At 44.3% G+C, this 23,345-nt stretch overlaps 2 protein-coding genes across 6 annotated transcripts in view; one reads left to right on the top strand and one right to left on the bottom strand.

Moving 5' to 3' along the window:
- Dock1 (dedicator of cyto-kinesis 1) overlaps nt 1–23,345 on the top strand; it is a 516,616-nt gene that overhangs the window by 230,714 nt on the left and 262,557 nt on the right. The window lies entirely within an intron of this gene.
- Nucleotides 1–23,345, bottom strand: part of Insyn2a (inhibitory synaptic factor 2A) — a 55,343-nt gene continuing 31,998 nt past the window's right edge. For 2 of the 4 annotated variants that reach the window (XM_063282543.1, XM_008759969.4), the window contains exon 2: nt 1–23,345. This exon is cut by the window's right edge. Coding sequence is in view for 2 of the 4 variants with exons in the window: in NM_001143803.1 (NP_001137275.1) it covers nt 2,593–2,776; nt 16,984–17,055 (256 nt within the window). In the remaining 2 variants the exon portion in view is untranslated. The other 2 variants (NM_001143803.1, XM_039103907.2) reach the window with 2 other exon arrangements.

Raw genomic sequence — 23,345 nt, forward strand, 5'->3', positions numbered from 1 at the left:
TTACCTTTGATTTTTTTTATTTAAAAATTAATAAAGATTTAATGACAAGTATAATAATTTACTCTCTATACGTAATGCCATGTGTACATCTACATAGGAGGGGACACTGAACTGATTACTTAGTTTTGTATGAAATTTTTGAGTTCGATCTTCCCGGGAGAAGGGTCATCCTCTGTCATTGGCAAATTTGTGATTCAGCTATGAAATGAACTTGACAGTATATTTTGTTTCCAGTTTGGGGAGATGCTTTTCCTTTTGAGGAGGAATGAGTTTATCTTCAGAGTTTCATTTCTGGTTCTCAGGTGTTTAATCTTTTTGTGTGGGGGCCTAGACTGGTTGGAAACAAGGACGTCACAGGTAGTCACACAGGCTTGCATCTAGACAGTTGTGCAGCACTGGACAGAAAGCTGCTGAACCCTTCCTTCCACTCGGTGAGAACATGGGATTCTTCAAACAGAGGAAGAGAAAACTCGTCGTGAACACCTTTGCAACATCAGTTAAAAACAGTATAAAAACATGAAACACATGTTTAAAGTTTAGTGTGCATGGAACAATTGCACTTCCGTCAAGGTACAGGATCAGCTTGGTCAGGGCTCTTCTGCGACACGTCTTGTTTACTGCTCTTCTGCAGATTTATATTCTTGGAGAGTACTTCCGTATAGGCATGTGTTTGCGTGCGCGCGCGCGTGCGTGCGTGCGTGCGTGTGTGTGTGTGTATGTGTGTGTGTGCACAGTGTGTTTTGTGTGTGCGTGTATGGGCACAAGTGTTCTGTGTGTGTGTCTGTATTTGTGTGTGTGTGTATTTTGTGTGTGCATGCATGCATGCACATGTCCTTGCATTTTAAATAAGCATACCTCTAGTGTGGTTTGAGTAGTCCCCAAAGGGGATTCACACAAAATATTCTTTTAGCCTTTTTTTTTTTCTTTTAAAGCTTGTTGTATAATCCAAATATTTAGAACTAAATGAGGAAAAGCATGTGGTGAGCCCTAGTTCCTACCCATCCAAAGAAGGTCATGACCCTCTCCCAATACGGAGCCGCTGCAAGCTTGCAGTCTGATCTGCCAGGCTGCCATCAGCGTGCAGTTCCAGCTGAAAGTGCTGGACCAACACCAAACCCTAGGTCTTTCTGGTACGCCCACAAACAATTCAAAACATTGTTATACAAAAAGAAAAAAACAAAAGGCCAAAAAAGACCCTCTGCTTCCTACACGAGAAGCAGAATACTGAGAGACGTCATTAGTGCACAAGAGGATTTTGGTTTCTATAAAAAAGATACTTGTAAAGGTGCAAAGAAATGAGCAAAACAAAACAAGGGGATGGAGGTTTACGTGGTCATGTGTAATCAAGAGAATACTCTCAATTATACAGTGGGTTTTTTAAAATCCTAAAACCATTTGATTCACAGCTTTCCCCTAAGTATGCCATTTAATACAGTTTACTGATCGGTTAAATGTAGGTGATGGTAAATTTGGCCATTGGTAGCAGCTAAGGGAAACAGGCTGTTTCTCTCTGTGATGGTCAGATCTCGCCCAGTAGAGACAAAGCGTAAAGAACTGTATAAAATACCTGGCTGCGCTCAGAGATAAATAATAAATAAATAAATAAATAAATAAATAAATAAATAAATAAATAAAATGAATGAATGAATAAACAAACAAACGAACCAATGCTTTCTGCTGCAGCCCAGGCACCCGTGATTTATAGGTAACTATGTCACCCACTGTGTATCTCTGTCTGCTTTCCAATTCTTGCCAGATTCATCATTTGGCCTTTGGGTACCCAAAGAATAAAAACAACATCTAAGAAAGCTTAGTGTCCAGTAGCTCTGACCCTGTCAGCTTGCAATGACTGAAGGCATATTATGACTCGGGTGGGGGTGGGAGTGGTTCCTGGCTGCTGGCCATTTGGGAAATGAACAGTAAACATGTTGTCCACCTGGAGATGAAGAGGGTTCTAAATCTGTGGTGTCAATGTGACACTGAGATGTGGTCACTTGGCTTAGCGCTACAGCACACGAAGGCAGATATACATAGAGTCACATTTTTCGAGATTATTCATGGTCTCCGACCACTTGAAAAAAAAAAATTGTGCTTTCTCCGGAATTGAATGTGCTGAAAACTGCACTCGCCCCTGCTTATTTCATAATGAAAGGTAAAAATGAAGTCCTTTGCCAACTCGAGGCTTGCTTTCTCTTCTCACTTAAAGATAAATAATAATAGAGAGCCAAAATAGTGAGAGGTCCCACCGGCTACCAGGACAGCCTGCCGTGTGGGGCACTGGTATCTCAACACTCCTTCTTAGGCAAGGGGCACTGTCGGGGGGAGAGTTATTCCTTATCTTTAACTGCGTAAGTTTTATTTCAGACTTTATACCCCATACCAGTGGACTGCAAAGGACAGCTGGCAAGGGGTGACAGTCACTCCCTTGCTGCTAATTATCTGTTGGTGCGAAGGCCTTTTTGGTACGCAGGGCGAGAAGCAGGGAGCACGCGTTGGCACCGCAGTTCCCTTGATCCTATCCGTTTCGGGAAAGGACTCACTTAAATTCCAGTGGGGTTAAAAGACAGTCTGGGTCTTCCCAAGCCCACGAGATTAAAGGAACCAGAGTTTCCACCTTCCGTGCTTTTTGGACTCAGTTTTGGATTTTTGCTTGGGCGTGGAGGAGTGAGCCTCCTGAGTGTAAGGCAAAGGGGCGACCTGAGTTTCCTCGACAGGGTGCAGTTTTCTCAGCACGGGCTGCAGTTTGTCTTCTTGCTGCTTAAAATCCAGCTCCACACTAGAAAGATAGAGCACAGAGTTAGTGCGTGGCCCTGAGAGGTCCCGTGACTTCCTATACGGGGCCGTGATCGTTCAGAGTTGGCTTACAGTGTATCTGCACTGTTCAGTAATAAGCAGTTAGCCATATCGTATTTTTACCCTCAAGTACTGTGACCTATTCCAGATTGACTCATTTTCTTTGGAAAAAATAAGTTACTTTCTCGGGCAAGCCTCAGTGAAGAAAGGGCTTGCCAAGCAGGCACAAAGATGTGAGTCCCACCCTCGGCTCCCACTCAGGACCACGTGTGGTGGTGCATGCCTTTAATGTCAGTGCTGGGTGCTGGGCAGAGTTCAGGCAGTTCATCAGCGAGCTAGCATGGCGATCACCGAGCTCCAGGTCCAGAGAGAAACCCTGCCTCAAAAACTCAGATGCCGATTAAATGGGGCTACTCTCAAAGCTGAGTCTCCCTGTCCCGGCAGTTGTTGTTTGTCAATAGTTTATCAGTTAGGGGATGGACTTTGTGCCCATGTCTCTCGTTCACACTGGGCTTTTGTGTGGCTTAAGTTTACACAAGGATCGTACATGTCTCCATGGCTGGGAGCGCCTATGTGCAGCTGCCTTGTTGAACACAGAGATGTTTCTTTGTATTTACTGCCTCTGCCTCTGATATTCTTTATGATGCTACTTCGACAGTGACCACTGAACCTTGGGAGGGCACATCCAACAATAAATGGGCACCACTAATTGGTCTTGAAGGGTGGGGAAAAATGTTGAGTTTGGAAAGTAGAAGTTGGAGGAGTTAAGCTAGCAGTTGAATATGATAAAATACATTATTCAGAATCCTCAAATTAATAAAAATGAAATTTAAAATAAAATTGAGGGCTGTAGAGGTAGATGTGGGACTCAACTTCTGGCCTCCACATGCCTCCATGCATGTACATGACCACAAGACCAGGTCCATGCACCTTACATGGAGAATTTAAATCAAAGTCTGTTTTGTGTCTGTTGCCACAGAAAATTCGAAAGTCAGATTGGACACCCTGTTTATCCTGAATTGTCCACGTGGACAGCATGCAAATTAACTAGCCAGTAAACACAGGAAGAGGGAGAAGTCATAACATGCACATCCATGACACACACACTTGCAGGGCATCAAACTGTGTGTTCCCGTGTGACAGCCTCCAGTCAGAGAAGCCTGTAGGCTGACACCACCATGAATGCATGCCTTTGGCTTGCCTTCTTGCAAAGTTGTACCTGTCTGAAACATTCTTATGGACTGCTGCTAGTAGAGGACCCTGGGGAGGACTCTTGTGTTTATCGCTTCAGCACGACCAAAAGGATTTTGTTGTTATCAAACACAGCTTCCCAGGAAGCAGCATAGATAGCGTTTGGTCAAAATAATACAAGATTGTAATTACACTGCAGGAGCAGGAGTGTGCAAGGATGTTTGTGTTAGAAAGATAAGACTGAAGATGTGTTTCAAAATGTACTCTGTTACTTAGGAAGGTGCAGGAGGAATGCTGTCAGTGTCTTTGGGAAGGAGTGATAGTTCGCTAGAATCTGCTCCTAATGGACCCCCCTGGCCCACGGTTTTTCTCTGATGTGGCACACTGGAGAGTTTCTCTTTTGGGATCACCTGCTTTTTGTGGTTTGGACTAGAGCTCTGGAGTCTTGCACTCTGTCCTCTCACGTTGTCCAGATGCCAGACTAAATGTCAGTAAACTTCAGTGAATGTCCGTAACAGTCTGTGGCTGGGGAACCATCCATGAACCATCTATAAGCCTCAAATCCTATCCATGTAGGGAACCACTAATCCCAGACAAATTCTGACGTTTTGGAAACACAGAACAGCAAAGCTGTGTTATCTGGAGTCTCAAAAAGTAAGTTCAAGTCCCATTGAATGGGCCAGTTTATGATTTCCACATTCCATACATCATTTTTCTTATTGTCAAAGGCAGTAATGTCACTGAGGTTTTTTTTTTTTTTTTTTTTTTTTTTTTTTTTTTTTTTTTTTTTAGTTTCGAGAAAAGTTAATGGCTGTTCTCCTTTTTTCCATAAGAAGCCTTATTTTTTCATTTATTTTTTTAGAATGCTGTGTATGCCGTGAGCATCTGTGTGTCTGTGTGCATGTGCATGCACATACATGCACATGCATGTGTGTAGATGGCACATCAGGCGTGGAAGTCAGAAGACTTTTAGGGATCTGTTGGAATCCTCTCTGAGACAGCCTCTCGTTCCAGGAAGCAGAGCTGAGGCTCCTCAGCACATGTGTCACCCCTCTAGAATGTGAGGCAGTGGCGTCAAGCCCCCTCTTAGGGACAGCTATGCAAAGTCAAACCTTAGGACATTCTGAACCTGTGACACCCTCGCTTGTCTGGGCCATGGTGCCTGAGAAAGCAGGAGATCCTGTTTTGGTGCAGGAGTCTGCGGAGCAGGGCTGAGTTAATTTCTGCATCATCAGTGAGCTTCCATTGACCCCAGTTCAAGGAATGAGAATTGCTATTTTAGCAAATTCTAGAATGAACACATTCTCAGACATACAAGTCTATGGAAGGCCATTTCACTTATTAGTGAATAGTTCCAATGTTACTTTGTTCTTACTGTTATGTGTCGACTGCAGATTTTACAATTGAGTCTGGCGCTGATTAAAAAGAAAGCATTAGAGCATTCTCAGTCTGGATGCTTAGGCAACAAGCTCCTTTCCAGAGTGTGAGATGTGACATTTAGCTAAGCTAATACTGAAACACATTCTCCATGTCAAGGCCATTTCAGCTGTCCCAGGTAGCTTTTTAGTTGTTACAACGGAGCACGTGGCTAGCACTTGCTAGACTACCATCTAATCCTGGGCACCTGTAATTATTGAATTCCCATTAAGCCACTACATTGGGAATCCTGTCATTAACCAATTTATCACACCGCGGAACCATGTAATCACAGAGTAATCTAATCTCAGTTCTTGTTAACGAAATGACTCGACTTTATCTGTTGAGCACAGTCCTGTTTGTACTCATCTAGGGTGCTGCAGTCTGCAGCAGGCTTGGTAGAAGAGGGCCACCAAGCCTGGGAGTACCTGCTGGGACATATCTGCAGTGGGGTTCAGTGACACAGTGACCGTGAGCCCTGCCTCTCCTCACTGCTTACTCTGTGTTGTCCAGGTTCCTAAATGTATGTCCGGGGATGATCTGCATGTCTCAGCCAGCCACACTCTGGTAGGTGAACTCTGGCTGTTAGGTAGCAAAGATGTGTATTTCTTGCCCACTGCTGTCTGCTAGCAGTTTCTTCTTGTCTGAGTGCACTCTGGGTTATTTGGGGTCTGCAGTAGATGGCTGAGTGCACAGGGCAGCATTACAAGGTTAAGAAGAATGTGGTTATCTCTGGCTGGCTTAGAGCAAAGGTTCCTTTGATCTTCATGGCCAAATGGCCTCTGCTAGGAAGGCAGGTCCTGGATAGTGCAGAGCTGTACAGCTGTTCTGTCTCCAGTCCTCCATTTCTGAGGACAGCCAGTTGGCTGCATAGTGTTTAGGGGGGGCCTGCCTGGCAGCCCACACTTTGGTCGTTATCTTAACTCTGGGATGATGAACTCTCCATCTGCTTCTATGTGTAAAGTGATGGCTGTCACCATCTCTTCTCCTTGCCTGCTTCCTGTGGCCATTCCTTTGCCCACCTCGGGCACTTTCTCTGGCTTCGAACATGAAATGCCGCGTTCCAGCTCCCTTCCACCACCCCGGTTACACACAGTCTCTGCAACCTGACTACACATCCTCACCTTCCTGAGTTCCTTCTTTGATTTACATTAAGTCTGGGAAATTCTGCATTTGCTTTGGTCCTGGGTACTGGCCAGAGTTTTCCGGATAAGTGGGTTCTAGCATCAGATATTAGGCTGTACCTCGTACTCAATGGAAGAGAAAGATACCGGGACACTGTGTTAACAGCCGTTGAGCAGGGCATATTATTGAGCCCCTCCAAAGCTTTCCTTTCCTTGCCTGTACCCCCTTTCTCTTTCCAGAAATCTAAAACAATGCCTCCCATTAGGGATTCCCAGTGAGCAGCAGCCATGTCTGCAGTGTTGCAAAGCCTTGGCACACTCTTCTGCGGCTCCTACTGGTTCATGATTAAAAGATGCAAAGCCATCCCATTTCCTTGGTTAGTCATTCTGTCTGAAAGATAAGTTTTAGTTGTGAAAGTTTGTAAAAAATTATCATTCTGTATTATTTCTTGCATATGTGTGTATGTGCTGATGCATACATCCACATGTGTGTGTGGAGGCCTGAGATTAACCTACCATTTCTCATGTGCCATATGCCTTTTGTTGTTGTAGTTTGGTGCGTTGTTTTGTTTTTGTTTCACTTTGCTTTGTTTTTGAAACTATCTCTTGCTGGTCTGGAACTTGCCAAGTAAAGCAAGCTCCAAGAATTTGCCTGTCTCCTCAGCACTGGGATTTTAAGATGTTTATGGTTTTGTTTGTTTGTTTGTTTTGTTTTTGTTTTTTAAATGTGTGTTCTGAGGTTAGGTTCAGTTTTGTTCCCATGCTTGCAAGGTAAACACTTTATCAACTGAGCCATCTCTTCAGCATTGTCTGTAGGTTTCTAAAGAAGTAAAATTCGCCCTAGTCTAAATCTCAGGCTTTTCTCTCAGCCCATATCTAAGCTTCCTTTCTTTCCTGGGTAAGATGCAAAGTTTCTCACAAATGCATCTCCTGGCCGCTTCATGCGGGGCAGCAGGACAATATTCTGGTGCCTCTTTTCTCTTTTGAACCTCCTGCAAAAAAGTTAGGTTCTACCAATGATGTCTATCCCTCAGCTTAAATGAATGCCTCAGGTGAAGTCTTTCTCTGCTTCTCATTCTAAAGCAGGAAAGAGCTAAAACCATGTGAGTGTGGTCCCCAAGCTCTTACTTGTTTTCTGAAGTGGAAGACCCCAAATCTTTCATTTCTTCTGCCCCAAATCTTTCATTTCTTCTGCCTGTCAATGTCCTGTGGCCCATGGAGACTCAGATCCCCAGACTCTGTTTTTGATTCTCTTTGAGTGAGATCACAGAGTCCCTGGTGCTAACCGTGACTCTGCACATCTTGCTGTGCCACTGTGGATAAATCATCTCACCGTGGGGACCCGAAATCCCTCGGCTGTGAAGTGGTGATGGAGAGTCTTCCACTCAGAGGGCAGTTCCCAAGAGTCAATGCACTGGGAGCATGGGGAACTCTTCTCCTGGGGCTTTGGATAGGATAAGTAAAGTCTCTGAGTACAGCACCTCGTGGGGGTGTAGGCGACTACTGGATGGACATCTACTGTATGGGAAAACACCAGCTTAGGGTCTGTCTCAGGTCATGCTCTCTTGTATGCTAGAGAAATCTAGGCAACTACTTTTCTTTCTTTCTCCTCCTCTGTTTATCTATATCCTCAGCCACTTCTCCAGGCAGTAGAAGAAATAAAATACAAAGTAGCCATTGTTTTCCTCTGAACATTTCCCCATAGAGCATCTAACAGGCACTCTACATCTTCCTAGACACACACAGATTCTTCCCTCCTCTCTGCTAGCTAATCCAGTGGGTCTCACACTGCCACCCCTAGCACCCACATATTCTACCACCCCATTGCCGGACTTTGGTATTTCCCTTTTGGCCTTGAAATTGCTGGGTCTTGTTCTTGCCACCTCCAGAGTCTCCCTGGCCAAAGTGGCAAACGCTTTGTCCACATCCTGCTCCTGTGTCTAAACTGAGTGCTTGTCTCCCTTTCCTTCAGTGGGTTTTGTAGAGGACTTAAGGCTACCCACTCACAGGTCCTGCACAATACCCTGGCATGCCAGGATCCGGCCACGTGTTTTCTATGTCTATCTGGGAACCTACTGAGGCACACACATGCCCACGTTGACTCCATCGTTCACTGTGATTCGGCCAATGCTGGCCTCTCAGAATACACCCTCTTTATTTACTGAGTCACAATAAACTGAACTGAACCAAATCTCCTCCCTTCCAAACTCGCAGAGCTGCACTACGCAGAGCTCCCTGTATTGTTTTACATGTAATGTGTGTTCTATTTGTAGAATTCTGTTTATTGTGTATTATATAATATGTACACAGTATATGGCTCTATTTTATCTCTTATCTCTATAAAATACATGTTGGTCTATATAAGGGTATGCATCTCGTTCCAATCAATTATTAGTGACTTATTACTAGCTTTTTAATTTTTAGATATAGATTTGCTACCCTTCCCCAGCACTATTTCATGTATTCCATATCTGTTTATAGCAGTAATGTAAGGCTTCAAAACACTAGAAATAGTTGCCTATCCATTAATATTTCAACTACTGAAACTATAAAGATCTTTTCGATGACAAAGATATTGTGAGTATAGTTTTAAAAATTACCCATCGATTGTGGCTACAAATTAAAATACATAGTATCCATGCTAGATAAAGAGTGATCTTTCAGAATGTGTCCTCTAACTTTCCCCTAACCTTTGCCATAGGCTTGGCTGAGGCCCCAGCCTGTTCACCTTCTTGCCACACTAGGCCTTATGGAGTGCCCAAGTGCAAGGGCAGGCCAGGCCAGGCGCACAGCCCTTGGGAGAGGTTTGCTCTTGCCACGGGCAGCAGAAGTAAATTCAAGACATTTTGATAAGCTCTGCCTGTTGTCACTCCCCCAGGCAGCCAGGAATGTGGCCGGCTGACTATGAAATTGTCATGTGAGTATTTAGTATGTCTTATGTCATCCTACTAGAACTTGCCAAAACCATGCATTATAATTAGAAGGGGCCAATCATTTATTAAATGTAGCCAGTCACACATTGCCATTCTGGCCTCAGTGACAAGCATGGCTTTCTCTCTTGCAGTGAATGACAGATAATGTAGAAATTCCATCCTATCTGAAATCTACTGTGGTGAGCCCCCTCCCCCAGGTAGCAGACTTGGTTATAATCATGATCCTCCCCTCACCTGCCCTTATCCTTCTGCACATTCCTATGCTCCTTTGTTCCAACAGGGAAACTGCCTCCTGGTTTCCTCTGGATGTGAGCTAAGCTGTCTGCCTCTCAGTCCTCCATGGCAGGCTCGGTTCCTTTGGCTCCAACCAAAGGAGAGGCTGCTGAGAGGGCCTGGGAACCACCACACCTGAAAATCACCGAAATCTTCCCAGAGAATGTTTTGTGAGCCAACTCAGGAATTAGGGGCAAATCTGAATCCTGTATTTAGACATTAGAATATCTCCATATTCACTTAAAACCGCAGAGATCGGACTCCTTATGGAATTGTCAGACTTCCTCTTCTTCTAATTTGGACTTTAGAAAAAGGTCCTCTAATTTCTTTCACCCCTTGATTTAACCAAAGGCGAGGGCAGTGGCTGTTCTAGGCTCTTCTGCCCCGAATAACATTTAAATCATTGCTTTGCCAACAAGGTGTGGGGATGTGAGCAGCTTTCACTCTGAGTACCATTGTTAGCTTCAGTGTCTGCAGAAGGGAACCAAGGTGTTTCTGAAGGTTTGAACAATCCTTACATTCTGGGGGGAACGAGATAGTGTATTTTTAGATTCTAAAAGAATACTGAGAAAAATTGGATTATTAGCTTTGGGAATTTTCAAGAAGAATTTTGAGGTCTGTCAAAGCTATTCTTTTCCCCTGACTTAATTTATTTTATTAAAAAAAAAAGTAGTTCCTTTATGCCGGAATAACATTGTGTGAGGTATTGTCTACGGGTTCTGTTCTGTCACTGTCCCCCATCCCCACTTTAAGAGTGTGAATTAGAATACAGCTATGTACCTTAGATGGAAGGCACATTTTCCCCATCTCGGTTCAGACTGCTAAAGAACTCAATATGCACAAGAGGAGTAATTGAAGCTGCACTGGAAAGGGCATTTCCACTAAGAGATAATCGTCGGGTGACACGGGCTGCAGCGACACTGCTGCTCCAAGTGGCTCTGGAGATAGCCTCAGACTGGCACTGGCTCTGCATACAAATGCAATTACTGCTCTCTACAATAAGACTTCGTTAGCTATGCTGCTGCGCTGCTCCCTCGCCCTGACCAGCTCCTGTCTGCACAATACTGGACACCAGGGAAAAACCCTCCTTCCCTGTGTATCTCTGTGTCTTTGCAACCATATATTTTGTGTTCTTAATGGTGGGTGGTAAGTTAAACGGGAATGATGTAAGAAGGGGCAGTCATGGTTTCTTTGTATCCCTTACCCTGTCTAATCGTTTGAGGGTGTTTCCTTCATCTTTCCTAAAATCTGACCATCGTTTTGGGTAAGACCATGTATCCTCAAGGCGTTTCCTGCTTGAGACTCATGTAATAGAAAGGCCTCAGTTGCTTCCATGGAGCCATCTTTTTTTAGAGATGCTCTGGTACCTGCCAGTTCCTGACTCCCCAGCAGAGGGAGCTCTAGGAAACATAGCTAAGCCACCTTCGCATCCCTACTCCCTGTTGACTAGCATCCCTTCAAGGTATCCTGTCTCCTCTATATCTGTTCCATGTCAGATGGTGGGACTGTGACACCTTACAGTACAAGTGTTTACAACAAGGCTGGGTAGGCCAGGGGTTTCCCTTCCTCCTGGTACCCTACCCACTTACTGCCATGGTGCGTGATTTGTGGTGTCATCTGAGGCCACTTTTATGGTGGCCTGGATACAATAAAAATGAAGCAGGAGTAAGCAGTTCCTCCTGAAATCTGTCCTAACTCTGCTCAAGAAGAACTTCCACTCTGGAAACAATACTCCGTAATTCATCTGTGTCAACATTATTATTATCTTTTATATCTCTGTGGTATCCCCCAAAGCCTTTGAATCAAGCCTAGCTCACTGTCATTTTCATTAAAACACACACATTAGAATTCACCCCCTTTCTTTGCTCTGTTATTGCACTATTATTTTATGAATTAACTAGTTCAGCAAAGAGGGAAGGGGTGGATTTGCTAATGGTCTCTTTCATTGTTCCCTTTGAAACCAAGTCTGAGCACAAGGTGAATCACTGGGAGTGACATCAGAGTAGTCTGACAGCAGCATTGCTGGGATAGGCTAGAGACAAAGACTTCACCATTTATCCTTAAAACATTTCTAAACTAATTAAAGCATATTTTGACAGGAAGTAAGGATGACACGGCAGAAAAGTTTTACTAAAAGGAAAGTCCAACTTGCATCTCTTTTAATCTTTCTTCATGCAGAACCTCCCCCGCCCCTTCCTTTGACTATCTCCGTTGGTCCAGATCATAATCAAAGGGGCATCATTTTTGTAGGAAATGAGATCATGTCAAGCATCTCAAAATTTCCAGTTGTGAGGCGATAGAGCTTTCTGGTTCTTGGCATTGCAGTGGGCCACTGTGCAGTGGGAGCAGCCGTCAGCGATGGGCCCCAACTGCACATGCACTTGCTAATGGGGGGGCAGGGTTTTTGATGGGGAGGGGTGCTTTACATGTCCCCATATACCCCCCAAGCCCCACCCATGCCAGGCCCTATCTGACCCCCCAGGCCCTTTCTCATTCTGTATTTGTAAACAATCAGCTTCTTGGATTTCAGAGTTGGAGAGGATCCTTTGTAATTCTGGGGGACTTAAAAGGCGAATGGATACCAGCCTATACCTGGAAACTGGGAAAGGGAATAACATTTGAAATATAAAATGAAAATACCCAATTTAATAAAGATGGGGAAAAAAAAGAATAGGGAACAGCCGAGCCTTGAACCCCAGGCACCCAGGTCTGAGAGGCTGGCTTTGACATAGTAATGCTTCCAACCTTTGCCCGGTGCTACTGTCCCCTGAAGCCTTTATTTCCTGAAAGTGCTCGAAGACCTTTTGTCCTTTTGGTATTTTCCTCAAGCCCTGTGTATTTCCATGGCAAAATCCTATTTCATAGTGAAGTATGTACCTTCCACCAGTGACAAAGGCACACATCTATTACAAGCCAGATCCTTCCAGAAAGCAGGTAGCTTGATCTTGAATACAAAACCCTTCCTGCCTCCCTAAGCCAATTGCTACTAGAAGCACGGATTTTTTCTTTTAATTTTTTTTTTTTTTTTTTGCCTGCTTTGTGGCGAAGACAGCTGGGTTTCCAGTGCTTAAATGTGAGACAGATGGGGTCAAGTTCATTGTCCTATAGGACTCTCCGTCTGTCAGCAAGCAGGTATGACAAATTGCAATTTGGGGACATTGGCAGCTTTCATGGCCCCCTGTGTACTTCAGCTTCTAAGATCACCACAGACATGTGGCATTTTAAAAATCTCCCAATTTGGAACCTGCTTAACCATCTTTCCCAATCCTGAAGTATTGACCTGGAGGGACATAGGTCCTCAACTTAAGAATACAATCCCTTCTCCTTAGTGCCAAAATCAGGCTTTGGAGAGATTGCAAAGACTCCGACCTTGAGTTAAGCTTTTCCCCTTTGCCCAGATTGTTGTCATAGAGACAGTCCTTTTCTGTCTCCCATGTGTATTGGTTTTTGGTATTCAGATGGGACCCTGAGCCGCCGTGCCTCATTAACCATCATTGCTCTTCCTTGGGTGATGTCGCCAATACCTACCCAAGGCCACTGTTATTGAGTGGACAAACAGGCCTCTCTCTCTCTCTCTTTGACTCAGACCTTTCATTGTTCTGCAACTATCTGATTGCCAAAAAAGATGTTGTTATTTGTTCCTGGACTTGTTTATGCCCCTTATATTCATCATTGATGTGGTGTGCTTTGCATATTGTAAAATCCAGTAAGTTATTCTTATCTTTGGGAAGAGAGGTGATGTCACATCAAATGCACACAGAGAATAGGGGCAGCTCCGGGCTACAGCCAGGCTGCTCTGTAGTTTGGTTCAGTCACATGGCATGGCTCCATTTTCAATACAGAAAAGCATACTTTTCTGGAAGATAACTTACACCTCTTTTTGGAGATTATCTACATTTAAAGGAAACTCTCCGGCCTCACCGCATAAGACTGGCCACACTTTAAACCATATAGGTGTGAGATTTCAATGTTTATAATTTAAATTGGAATGACATACTTATCCCAGGCAGAGAAGAGCTGCTGTGGTTTACCCCAGGGCAGAAGGTTTTCAGTTAACAGACATGGCTACATTTTTCTCGTCTTTAGTGTCTGTTCTTGTGAACTTCAAGAAACTCTTGTGCCATTTCAGACACTGTGAGAATAACTGTTGTGTTTCTTCTCTAGTAAAGGACAAAAGGAGCTGGGTGGCATGGCAAACACCTTTAATCGAAGCACTTAGGAAGCAGAAGCAATTGGGTCCCTGCTAGTTCTAGGTCAGCCTATTACATCATGAGTTCCAGTACGGCCAGGGCTATCTAGTGAGACCCTGTCTCAAAACCAAACCAAACCAAACGAAGGATGACTTGAACGTCAAGGGGAGAGTTGGATGAGCTCTGTGTGCTCTACTTGACAGGAACTGGGATGCTTTATTGAACACGCGTTACAAGACTCAATGAAAGAGGACTTAGGAATTGTGGAACCTCCAGCTGGACTGGAGTTAGCATGCAGAGTGTTCTACAGCTTGCTTACTAAGCCTAAGTAGCTTCTGTGTGCAACACATCTTTCAAGTTGAAATGTGTTTTTGCTTCATATCACTCTGAATGGAATAATTTTCAACTACTTTTCTGGAAGAGAGAGGGGAAACTCCACTCTTCCTCCCGCCCCGTCCTCTGCTAATGTTCGGCATTGGTTCGGCGTCTGATGGAGTCTGGGAGGCAGTAAAAAGCCTCTTCTCTATCCTGCCTGTGAAAATGCCTCCCACCACATCCTGTTGTCAATGCAAAGGTCTCTGGCAGTTGACTCACACCTACTGGTTTAGGCAGTGGAAGGAGGGATCATCTGACTTTCATCTTCATGAGTCTTCCTCGGATTCTGGCATCTTCTAATGTCTGGACACTTACTGGTGTGGTGCATGACAGACCTTAGGTTAATGTATTTGGATTCGTGTAGACTGCTGGTTGAGCCAATTCAACATGGCAACCACTCTAGGCTAATGTCCCCCAAAGACAAAAATTCTATCCTTCTCGGATTCATTAAAATCAGCTTTAATACCACTTTTTATACAAGTCACCTCTGGATTTAGAGCTAAATTTATTTAAATTATTTTCAGTTACCTTGGACAGTGTCCTAATAAATTCTTTTTTCAGTCACCCACAAAATGTTAAGTAGTTTTAGCCTGAACATGCTCACCCCATGAACTTTCTCTAGAAATCTTTTCCACTTCAGACTTCTCACATTAGGCAACTGGTTGAACTCTGGCCCTGGAAGTGTGCTAAGCCCCAGGGAGGAATTGCCTAATACAGTTAAAATTGGGATGTCATGGCTATAGCCTCTCACTGTTGATCCAAAGCTCTTATCCACAGTGTGGCTGTCAAGCCAACTTCCTAGTAGATCAGAAAGATGCTCCCTGTGAGTTGGAACAAGGAGTTCTAGAAAGGAAAGCCTTTGTGTGGTGCTTGATGTTTCTCCTTCACATGGACAGCAGCCAAGAACAATCAAGAGCTTCATGCCTTGGCTGGAGTTGTTGGGGGCTTCCTGGCTCCTTCCCAGTTGCCCATGCCTTCACCTTTAACTTATGACTCTTAGAAAACCATGGTGTAGAATGTTTTCAACATGGTGGCCTTCTCAACTCCACCTCTACTGAAGCTTTGCACCCAGTGACTTTGTTGTCATGGACATTTCTCTGCATTACAGGATATCGGTAGCCTCCCTGGTGTCTTCCTACCCATCAGATGCCAGTCATGCATACCCAGCTGTGACCAATTCCTTCAGACTTTATCTATCATCTGTGGGAGTCAGAATCATTGGAGTCATTCAGTGTCTATGTCTAGCTGTGGTTTCTTCTGCTAGCTCCCGGACAAACTTTTCATGTGACCCAACTGCACTTTACAAGAACCGAGGTCCTATCTCGGATGCACAGCTTGGGGTATACAGCCATATCCATGTCACTCGTCAGCACAGAACTGATGGGTATGAGCCCAAGTGACCTGAAGCCTCCCAACACTGTTCAGGTTTGACCTCTTCATGCAGTGCTGGTGACGTTGTGTTCACTTTTTTTTAAATAGGGGAGCAAGGAGGATCCTCTGTATATTTCTAAGCATATTTAACTACTAAGTTACTACTCACTGGTTTTTGATAATTTTACATCTTACTGAAACTCTTTTTTTTTTCCAAAAGAAGATACACAGATAACCATTAGGTGTAAGGAAAATGTGCTCACCGTCAGAAGATAGAAATCAAAACCAGAATGACACATTGCCTCAATTCATAAAGACAACAACACTATTGTTAACTGTTGACTGGGATATAGGGAAAGGATGTGTGGGACCCTAGCCACTGTGGAGATGCTGTCAGTGGGAATGTGCGTGACCACAACCGCTATAGAGAACCCTACTAGGTGCCCTCAGGAAGCCAGAATTGCCACCATAAGGGCTACACCATTAGAAATGACATCAGTGTATCTCAGAGCTATCTATACTCACTACTGCACCACAGTTCACACCAGCCAAGGCGTGGGATGCCTTGGCCCTTGACTTCAGTCTTCATGTTTAAAATGAACTAAATCAGAACACCTGTCACTGTGGCCTCAGTTTGTAAAAATCTCACCCCTCCCCCATTAGAAAAAAAAACCAAAACACAAAGACAGCAATTTCTCAAAGTTTTAACCATGCCTTAAAATCTTATAATTACTGTCAAGGACCTAATGTAATTTTTGCCTATTGAAAGTTTCTTTTCTAGTGGGTGTCAGTTATTACAGTGTTTAAATCATAAGCAAAACCACGTGGCAAGTAACTGTAGTTTCCTGAGAGGGGATCGTGTCACAGGACCATAGCCCTAGTAAGTCCCCTGAAAATACCTGTATATGCGGTGTGACAGAGGAGGACCTATTCCATATAGTGTGGACGCAGACCTTTGATCTATTCTATCCAAAGGGCTCCTATTTTACTGTTTTGCCAAAGTGCAGTTCTGTGCTCAAGACTATAGATTCCAAGGGAGCAAGCCATCAAAATGATACTTGTTCCTGAGACCACAAAGGTACATTTACAAGATAAACGTGTTCATGTTCTCCTTCATCCTGGGGTAGTATACCTGGGCTCGAGGGTTGGGGGTTGGAGAGAAAGAACTGTTTAGACATAGCCTAGAATTATGGTCAAGGAAGGACTTTTTTCTGTCTGATGGAATCTTCCCAGCATGGCCCCCAGTGATTCTTGCAATTGTGGGTAAACAGCATTTGTCACTCAGAATAAAAAAGTGGGAAGAGAATGTTAACATACCTATAGATAATACATGCACTGTTCCTGCACGTGTCACAATTAGCTGTGTCTTGCCCCGTCCGATATGAAAGCCTACAAGATAAGAACAGGAGAGCGTTACAATCGGTGGCTGAGGGTGGGGGGATCGGTCGCTGGCCTCACAGAGCAGAAGCCTCATTTTAGACGCCCTTCCAGATATGAGATGCTTGTGATCATAGGAACTGATGCCTGTGTGTTTACCACTCTGCTTCTGTCTCTGCCTTTATGGTACCAGCCAGTACACGTCTACAGCCAAGATGTCACTGGAATTAAATTTAGAATGTGAACATACGCTCCGGGATGAAGTGTGTAATCTGATTGCGTTATAAGCATGGAGAGTAGAATGTTTCCGGGTAACTTTATGTTTATTGTATTTAAGAAAAACATCTTCCAGGAGAAAACCATGGGCTTAGAGGCTGATAACTGCGTGGTTTTATGACCTACAACCTCCTGCCCTGTTAGGGTAGGGGTTGATATGCATGCCCTCTCGGTCACATCCCAACCCCATCCTACATTTGTCTAGCATGCCTAGGATGGGTTTTACATTGTTAAATGCTTGAAGAAGTATCCAAAGAATACTATCTGAAACATGATTAAATTATGTATGTCTCCAAAGGTTTCATTCTAACCATAAATACTGTGATCTAATACATACATGAATATACATATAATTTCTTTGTGTTTGCCTTTTGGTCTATAAATCCTAGACTGTTTTCTCCCTGGGTCTGTAGAGAAAACTGCTGCTGTTGTCTGTAACTATATCTCTCCCATCATTAAGACTTCTGATGCACTCTCTGGTTACTTGTTCTCTGCAAGTGATGACTCTGTAAGGACAGAACATGGCAGACTTCAGTTCACTGTGGAAACCAAGCAGGTTTTTGAGGGGTAGGTGTGTGAGGGGTAGGTGTGTGTATGTGTGGGGGGTGTGGGAGGAATTCTGATTCTTTCATAATGAAATAACTAACTTTAGAGTATTTTCTTCTAGTATTGTATTGAAACTTGCTTTGCCTTGAAGGGGAGGATTTTCACTTTCTTATCAAGTCAGGGTTGCCTAGATAGAATACATACCTTGAACCATCCAACCTTCCAAACCCTTTGTATGTGGTACTTTATGCTCCGTCCAAACTACTGTAGTTGGACTTTCTGGACATTTTAAGACACATGCATACTTTATTCTAAATATCATTTGCACCAGGGATCATGAATCAGATTCAGGGAACAACTGGATCTGTCTGGTTGACGGTGGGAGAAGCGTTGCCATCTGGATTGGCTTCTGATCACCTTGGGGGTAGATTTGCATGGATAGCATCTCCCAGCAAGGTAACCATGTGTACAGTAGCTGTGTCAACACCAACGGGTCTCTGTTTGTGTCACCTTTTTTGCTGTGTACACTGCGCGTGTATGCATTGCGAGTTTCAAATTGAAAATAACATTTGTTTCCTCATTTATTTTTTGTGTTCTGTAAACATCTGACAGAAGCATCGACTGCTCAGTGCTGACATTGTCTCTGTGGACTCAGTAAATACAGGCATGGCTTTGAGTTCAGTTCAGTTTATTTGAGTTTGGTGTAGTTTATTTGTTAATCAAGTGACCATATTCTACTCCAAAGTGTTGTCAAGCATTTCCCATGATGAGCTGCATTTGAGAGTTAGAATCACGATATTACATTGTTTGGATGGTCTCTCTGCTATACTAAGCACCCTTGGACACCCATATCTGACCTTTCCACCTGGCCTCATGTGCTCTCCAGCCTCTTCCTCATGTCTGACAATTTCTTGTTCTTAGCTCTTTCTCCCAAGTGGCAAGCCCCAATGATATACCTGCCTAGTTGTTCCAGCCTAGCCAGAGCCTTTCTCCAAACTCTCGGGTGTATACAGAGCTCTTGTCCATCCTCTCGGGTATGCACAAAGCCACTCTTTAGTCTCCTCACTTGAGTTTGGTCCTCAGTTTGTTCTTGACCATACCCCCATAAGGTGAGAAACTGTACTTGAGGCCGCATCTGTGCTGGACATCCTAACAGTGTCTGTCTACTCTGATGTTCTGTCAATCTGCTAGACCGGGTTGCCCACAAGGGCTGCTGTCCTAATGGGTATGAGCAATGGACAGGCAGTGCACCTACCAGGAAGCCTTTTGTGCTAGCCACAACCAAACTCTAGGTTCTTAAAGAAGGCTCTTGTGTTCTGCAGCCACTGTCTGGGGACCACCATTGGTACACTTCAAGCTCCTAGAACCTTCCTGCCACAGACCTCACTACAACCTCTACCACACCTGTTCCGCATCACTTCTCATCTTTGCTTAGTCACCTCCAAGCTTCAAGAGTCTCACTTGTATTAGTGCCCAGAGTCTGCCAATTAATTATTCTCTTCTCATTTTATGGAAGGGAATCCAGCCACACTCCAGGACCAGGATCTCATTATTCTTAGACCCCAGGCTTCTGATACTCTGTGCTGCATTGCCTCCATCTAGGGACCTGTGTTTTTACTACATGTAATTGGCAGCTTGGGATAGTCAGTGAATCTGAAAATGACAGGACAAAGGCTTCAGGCACCAGAGAGTCACAAGAGGACCCTCTGCCAGGATAGTGGGAGGCTTTAGCAAGAAACTGTCCTTTCCTAAGCTCTCCTGAGCTGACTATGCTAATCACTTGTAAAAAGCACACATTTCTACCCCAAGTTAGCAAGTACCTACAGAATCAGGCTTGGCTATGACTATCAAGAAGCTGTTTGCGATGATGGTAAGTGCTTGTGATGTGCTCTGCAGACGTAGAGTTCACCAGGGAGGGTTGGATGGCCTCCCAATGGTGGCTAGTCACATTTCTCTTTTCTCAGTGGTATTTTCCCATCAGCTTTCCCTATTGGAGACTTACATTCAGGACTTCATTACCTACCAGGACCCCTCTTGGAGGGACCCTTCTGAATGTTTCCAACCGTTTCTTTAATATTCTTTCTGTGGCTGTCATTTAAAAGAATCAAACAAGTCAGAGAGGGATTAGCTTGTGGTGAAATGTAAAATGCTGACATTTGCTGTGTGGCTAACTCACCCCAGGGTTCCTGCCAGCAGCTCTTGTCAGTCATTGTCCCTACGGAAAATTTATCCATCAAAGGCATGATCCCTAGGAGTGTTCTCAGTACAGTACTCTTAACTAAAGGATTTGTTGTACTCTATGCTAATTGATCTTGGACCTTCCAAGCTCTAGGATTTGGCTTCACTGATCATATTAAGGCTACACTAATAACTGGGCTGCAATATGTAAATTGGGTCCATGCTGCAAATGCAGACATAACAGATTCGCTCTACCTGAGGGCAGAGAACACCAAGTGTAATCAGTAATGTCCTTTCTTTTCCCCTCTGCCCTGGGAACCTTTTCCATAAAATCAGGCCATGGAAGGACTGTCACTCTGTGTCACTATTGTAACTGAGAAGAGCAATGCCCGACCTCAGACTACTATAGCAAGAAGCCTCTTCAGGGACAATAAGTCACAGATCTGCGGTGAATCAGAAGTTCACAGATGTAAGCACTTAAGGTAGTGGCCTAAATACAAACCAGGGAGTCTGAGAAGGTGCTGACTTTATATAAAGTTTTCTTCCTGGCTGCATTCAGGAATCCAGGCTTTATACCTGGTTGTAAGTTCATTCTCGATTTAATACCTGGTCCCCTTGGATTGTTCGGATAATATGACTCTAGTCAATATAGTCAGAAGTAAATGCCACAGGAAATGGAAGGATAAATTGTGAATAGTTCTAGTCACATAAGTTGAACCCTCTGGACTCCAGTGGCAAACATATTTGTCCTATGTAAAGACAGGTTAGCTGTCCCACTGTAGTGACCTGTAAGTTTTCAGTCTTAACAATAAATGTTATTAGACTTGAGGGAAATAGGCTCTAGCACCAAGGACAGCACCCAGGCCAGAGAGCAGCTCTTAGGAACAATCTAAGAACAGCCCGTCTGTCCACCTATTTGCCCTTCCTCATTCATGAGTGTGTGCGTGCTATCTGGGTAGAAGTGCATGCATCTGGAATAGCTCTGAGTTTCAAGCCTCAGGCACCTTTCTCTGTTTAGAACAGGATCCCTGTTTGCCTGGAACAAATAGACTAGGCTATTTGTGAGCTCCCGGGGATCTGTCTGTCCTTACTTTCCATCTCATGATCACTGGGATTATAAGAGCATGCCGATAAACCCTGCTTTTCACATGGTTTCTGGTGACTGAACTCTCATGCTTACAAGGCAAGTATTTTAATGACTGATCCACATCCCCAGCCCTGTATACCTTTTCCCCTTGGCTCTAGCATACCAGTCTAACTCAGAAATCAGCTGCCCAGAACTTCTTTATCATGATGATGCTCTTTAGACAGATCTTTGTGTTAGAACGGGCTCTCTGGGAAGGTCTAGGTAACTAGACATGATTTAAGTTCAGTGGAATCTGGACAAGCACTCGGTATTCTAGATAAACAGAATTTAGACAAGTTCAGTCCACAAGGCCTTCTGGTGGAGACCAGTTATTCGGTCACTTCTCCTTTGATATGAAACCGTATTTCTCATCAAGGCTTTACATCATGTTAGAAGGCACCGGGGGTGTGGCTTGCAGAGTACAGCCTGCATCTCAGGGTGTCCCGGTCCAGAGAATGAGATGGATGCCTCACTGAAGTGGCCAGCCAGCATTCCTTGAATTCGGTTCAGGACTCTAGTCTAGCTACTGAATGCTTTGATAGTAATTTGCTCCAGTTCTTCAGTTGTTTGTTAGTAAAAGTCTCTGAACATATAAATATGTGTTTTTCTACCAGTGTATCCCCTTTCATATGTAGGAGTGCGTATTTGTGGAAAAGCATCGTTAACAGTTGCTGTATGGGATTCTCCAGTGTTTCCTTTTACCAGGGATAAATTATGAAAGAAACAAAGAAGGGAGACACAGAGCTGAGCTGCTGCAGTGGTTTTTATAGCACCCCATAGTGATGCTAGAGGAAGAAGGATGGCTGCCAACCTCAGCTGAGATCCACCAAGATGCTGTCCTTGCCCCAGAGATGCCATAGGCCAGGGGATGGGAGAGAGAGACTGTCTGCATCTCATCAACTTATCAGGGGAAGTTAGGTGGTATGAAGGGTCTAAGAGGTGTCAGGGAAGGGTTGCTGGGAGCTCTAATCCCCAACCAAGCTGCTTGCTGTCTCTGACAGCCTGCAGGATCCAAAGAGACTGGACACACAGTTCTTGAGTAAAAACAAGATAATGCAAAAGCCAAGCACTATTTGTTTGGGTAGAAGATCAGAAGGGATAAAACAGAGGAGAGGGGGAGGGAGGAGGAGTGGAGTTTGGATAAAATATAGAAGGGGAGGGGCAGGGAAGAAGGAAAAGGGGAGGAGTGAAGAAGAACAAGAGGTTGGAGAGAAGGAGGAGGTGGAAAAGGGAAGAAGAGGATGAGGGAAGAAAGGAGAGGGAAAGGGAAAGAGGAGGAAGAAGAGGAGGAGGACCTAGAAGAACAGCAGGAGGGAGGAGGCAGGGAGGGGAAGTCCAGCATGAGGTCACTCTCTCCCTGTGCTTTTATGAGCAGCAGTGTCCAACAAAGTTCTAAGATCTCACAGAAAAATGGGAATGAGAAGTTGCTTTCTGGTGTTGACTGTAATGTTGGCATTATTTTTTTTTTGACTGAGTTCTGTTGTTCCTATAGTCACAGTGATGCCTACATACTCCCCTCCCACCCCACTCCCCAAGATATTTTTGCTTTCATGGTATGGAGAATCAAACTCATGGCCTTGCACTCGTGACAGTAATCTCAGCTGCACTGTGAGGGATTATTGACCATGTGGATTAGAACTCCAGGATTAGAACTCCAGCTACCAGGGAAGCAAAGACTGGTGGTGGTGGTCACGGGGTGGGGAGCTACCAAAGTCTAGGAGTTCAAAAACAAATGGGAGATGTAGTTCGACTGTTCAAAGAAGGTGGGGGTGGGGGCAGGGGGAATAGAAGAAGGTAGGGACAAGAAAGCAAAAAGGGAGGAAGAGGAGAGGAGGGCTGAGGTTCTTGGAGAGGACCCAGATTTGGTTTCTAGCTCCCACACTGTAGCTTACAACTGTCCAAGTCCAGTACTAGGGGATCCGGCACCCTCTTCTGACCTCCACAGGCACCAGGCACTTTACACAGTGTACATACATACATGCAGGCAAAACATCCATACATGTAAAATAAAAAGGAGCAGATCAGAATGAAAGAGAGAAAGGGAAGGTAGAGAAAGCAGAGTAGTTTTAAGTTCTCAACTTAAAACTCCCTGGCTCACCTGCCTCAGTGGCTGCACCAGTCTTTGTATTGAGTCTGGTTTGACTGCAGCACTCAGGAGAATCTTTCTCTTGGCAGT

This window comes from Rattus norvegicus, chromosome 1, assembly GCF_036323735.1.
Source record: "Rattus norvegicus strain BN/NHsdMcwi chromosome 1, GRCr8, whole genome shotgun sequence".
Lineage (NCBI taxonomy): Eukaryota > Metazoa > Chordata > Mammalia > Rodentia > Muridae > Rattus > Rattus norvegicus.